Genomic DNA, 2566 nt, shown 5'->3' with positions numbered 1-2566 from the left:
TACAATTACATTATTCATTTTCAAAAAGAATTACCATAACTATAACAACTCTCTTACCCAGCTTAGGACAGGATTTGTTCTTAAAGCTGTCACAGTCCACACATAAGCTAGTCTTGTAATCTTTGTATGAACGACAAGGAAATGAAATAAAACTGCAGTTTGTTTCCAAAGCAGCCATGAACAAGTAAACTGCTCTCTGGTGGTCACATTTAATAAATTCAATTCCTTAAGGATGAAAAAAAAAATAAGCAAATGAACCGTTTATGTATTAGGCCGACTTTAAGTAAATTAGATTAAGTTCTACTAAAAACTGTGCACAATACAAGTAGTAAAATGTTGGCTATAGGCGTCAGCAGGCGACATAGAAATTAAGACACTGGACTCCCACATGGTCATCACAGTTCAAGCCCTAGACCCAGTGGCTGGAAACGCATGTCCGGCACGTGTGCGTCTGGTGAGCACACGTAACTTACAGTAAAAAATCTCATTAAAAATAAAAAACGTTGACTGTAATGTTATTTTATTGAAAGCTTAAAATTTCATATTCCTTTTGCATGAGATTTAAAATAAATTTTTCTATTGTAAAAATTAACACGCTTAATAATTTAACAAGCTCTGCAAATATAGTGCTTCTATGGTTAGTAATGTTTATATCTTTTCTTTCTAAACCTATACCGCTAACATTTCCACTCAATGTTAGAAATGACTATGAGATCAAGTAACATTAAAACTATATAATCTCCTTTCCTTTTCCCAACTTCAAACATCGTTTTCTTTGGTCAAAACTTCTTTAGCCTCAGTGGCCTTTAGTGTGTTACTTGGCCAGTTGCCATTATGAATGTAAGACTTTGATTGTGGCTTAAAGCCACAAAGTATGCCTAACTCCATACCTAGAGAAGCTATTCAGCTATTTCTATGGACCGGAAAACCACATATCAAGATTACAGAAATTTATTTGGTGATGGTGAAGGTAAAAGTTAAATCCTGATTCCAGATTTATATACTACGATACTGTAGTTACTTGTGCTTTCTCAGTGACTTAAATCTTCCTCTTATGTTTGATATGAACTAAAATCCTTGAACCCATGATATAATAGGTTTTAACCATGATCAAATGGGTTGACGACTGGTAACTTTTATGAACTAAGCAAGGACAATTTAAACCATTCTTGACCAACAATTCTCCTGAATCATGTGGGTAATGGTGATTAAAGCAAAATATGGTCACAAATTAAGAGGGGGAAAAGTACACTTTTCCATCATTTTTGAATCTTATGTAAGTAATTCCATGACATTACTGGCATACCTGAAAAAATTGATTTTGGACAGCCAGGTTGTTTTTTCCCTCCATTTGGATAAAAGTCTATATGTCCCAAGGGTTCTTGGATACCTAAACCTGAAAAGAAAAGCACCTCAGTATCACAAAGTGAAGAGAATTAGATCAGCAACACTTGAGTAAAATAAAATCTACAATAAAATAGATGGAAAATGATTCTTTAAAATTTTTATTTAAAGGGGCTGGCCCTGTAGAACAGTGGTTCAGTGCTGTTCATAGATAGTTGGAACCCATATGGCCAATTGTGGTTCAGAACCCAGTCCTGGTGGCTTGAGGTGTTTCCTGGGGAGATGAAGAAATGGAAGAAAAAGGACTGCAACATGACCATGCCTTATTGGGGGAGCTTCCTCTCTCTCTCTCTCTCTTATACAAACATCCATTAAAAATTAAAAAACAAACAAACAAAAAGGTTTAAAAATGAAATAAATCTTGGGGGCCAGCAGGCGGTGTAGTGGTTAAGGCGCTGGACTTCTACATAGTTGATTATTGTTTGAGTCCCAGAACTGGTGGCTTAAAACTCATGCTGGGTGTATGTGCATATGTGCTAAAATCCTAAGAGGAGAATGGATTGCAGCATTGCAATCCCCTCTGGGGGATGATTTCTCACTTTCCTTCTCTCTGTTCCTTTCTGTCTCTTTCTGGTGAGCATACACACTCTAAAAATAAAAAATGGTAAAAAAAAATCTTTAAAAAAATGAATAGATGTTTCTTTTTAAAGGTGTTGTAGTATTAATTTTTCAAACTATTTCTTCAAGAAAATGTGCATATTTACTATTCACCAGTTTACCAATGACAACTCACAGTTCTTTGTGCTATAAATGCATGAGAGAAAATAAGAAAAAAAGAAAAGCAGAAAAAGTTTGTAATGAAGAGCCAGTCTCTCAGCAAAGTATTTAAGCCTCATGCACTGGGAGCTGGATCATACATGACTGACCGTGGTTCAACTACCAGTCTAGCTGCTTGAAAAACATACAGGGTGTATGTGCGTGCATGTCTAAAATCCTGAGGGATTGGAGGAGAAAGTATCACAGTATGGGGGCCAGCAGACGGCATAGCAGTTACATCACTAGACTCCCACATGGCTAACTGCGGTTCAAGTCCTAGACCTTGTGGATTGAAACTCATGCCATCCACATGTTGTGTGTGCTCAAGATCTCAGGAGGAGAATGGAGGAGAAGGGATTATGGTGTGACCATCCCCCTGGTGGGTGATTTCTCTCTTTCGCTCTCA

General features: G+C 36.9%; 1 protein-coding gene across 2 annotated transcripts in view; it reads right to left on the bottom strand.

The window, feature by feature from the left end:
• LIPI (lipase I) overlaps positions 1 to 2566 on the bottom strand; it is a 57885-nt gene that overhangs the window by 30414 nt on the left and 24905 nt on the right. For both annotated transcript variants that reach the window (XM_006153592.1, XM_006153593.1), the window contains 2 exons: positions 1307 to 1396; positions 58 to 225 (listed from right to left, as the gene is read on the bottom strand). In XM_006153592.1, coding sequence (XP_006153654.1) covers positions 58 to 225; positions 1307 to 1396 — 258 coding nt within the window. The remainder of the gene's footprint in view (positions 1 to 57; positions 226 to 1306; positions 1397 to 2566) is intronic.

The sequence above is a fragment of the Tupaia chinensis genome, unplaced genomic scaffold (genome assembly GCF_000334495.1).
Source record: "Tupaia chinensis unplaced genomic scaffold, TupChi_1.0 Scaffold000382_1, whole genome shotgun sequence".
NCBI lineage: Eukaryota > Metazoa > Chordata > Mammalia > Scandentia > Tupaiidae > Tupaia > Tupaia belangeri.
This window is presented reverse-complemented; position numbering and strand designations above follow the sequence as displayed.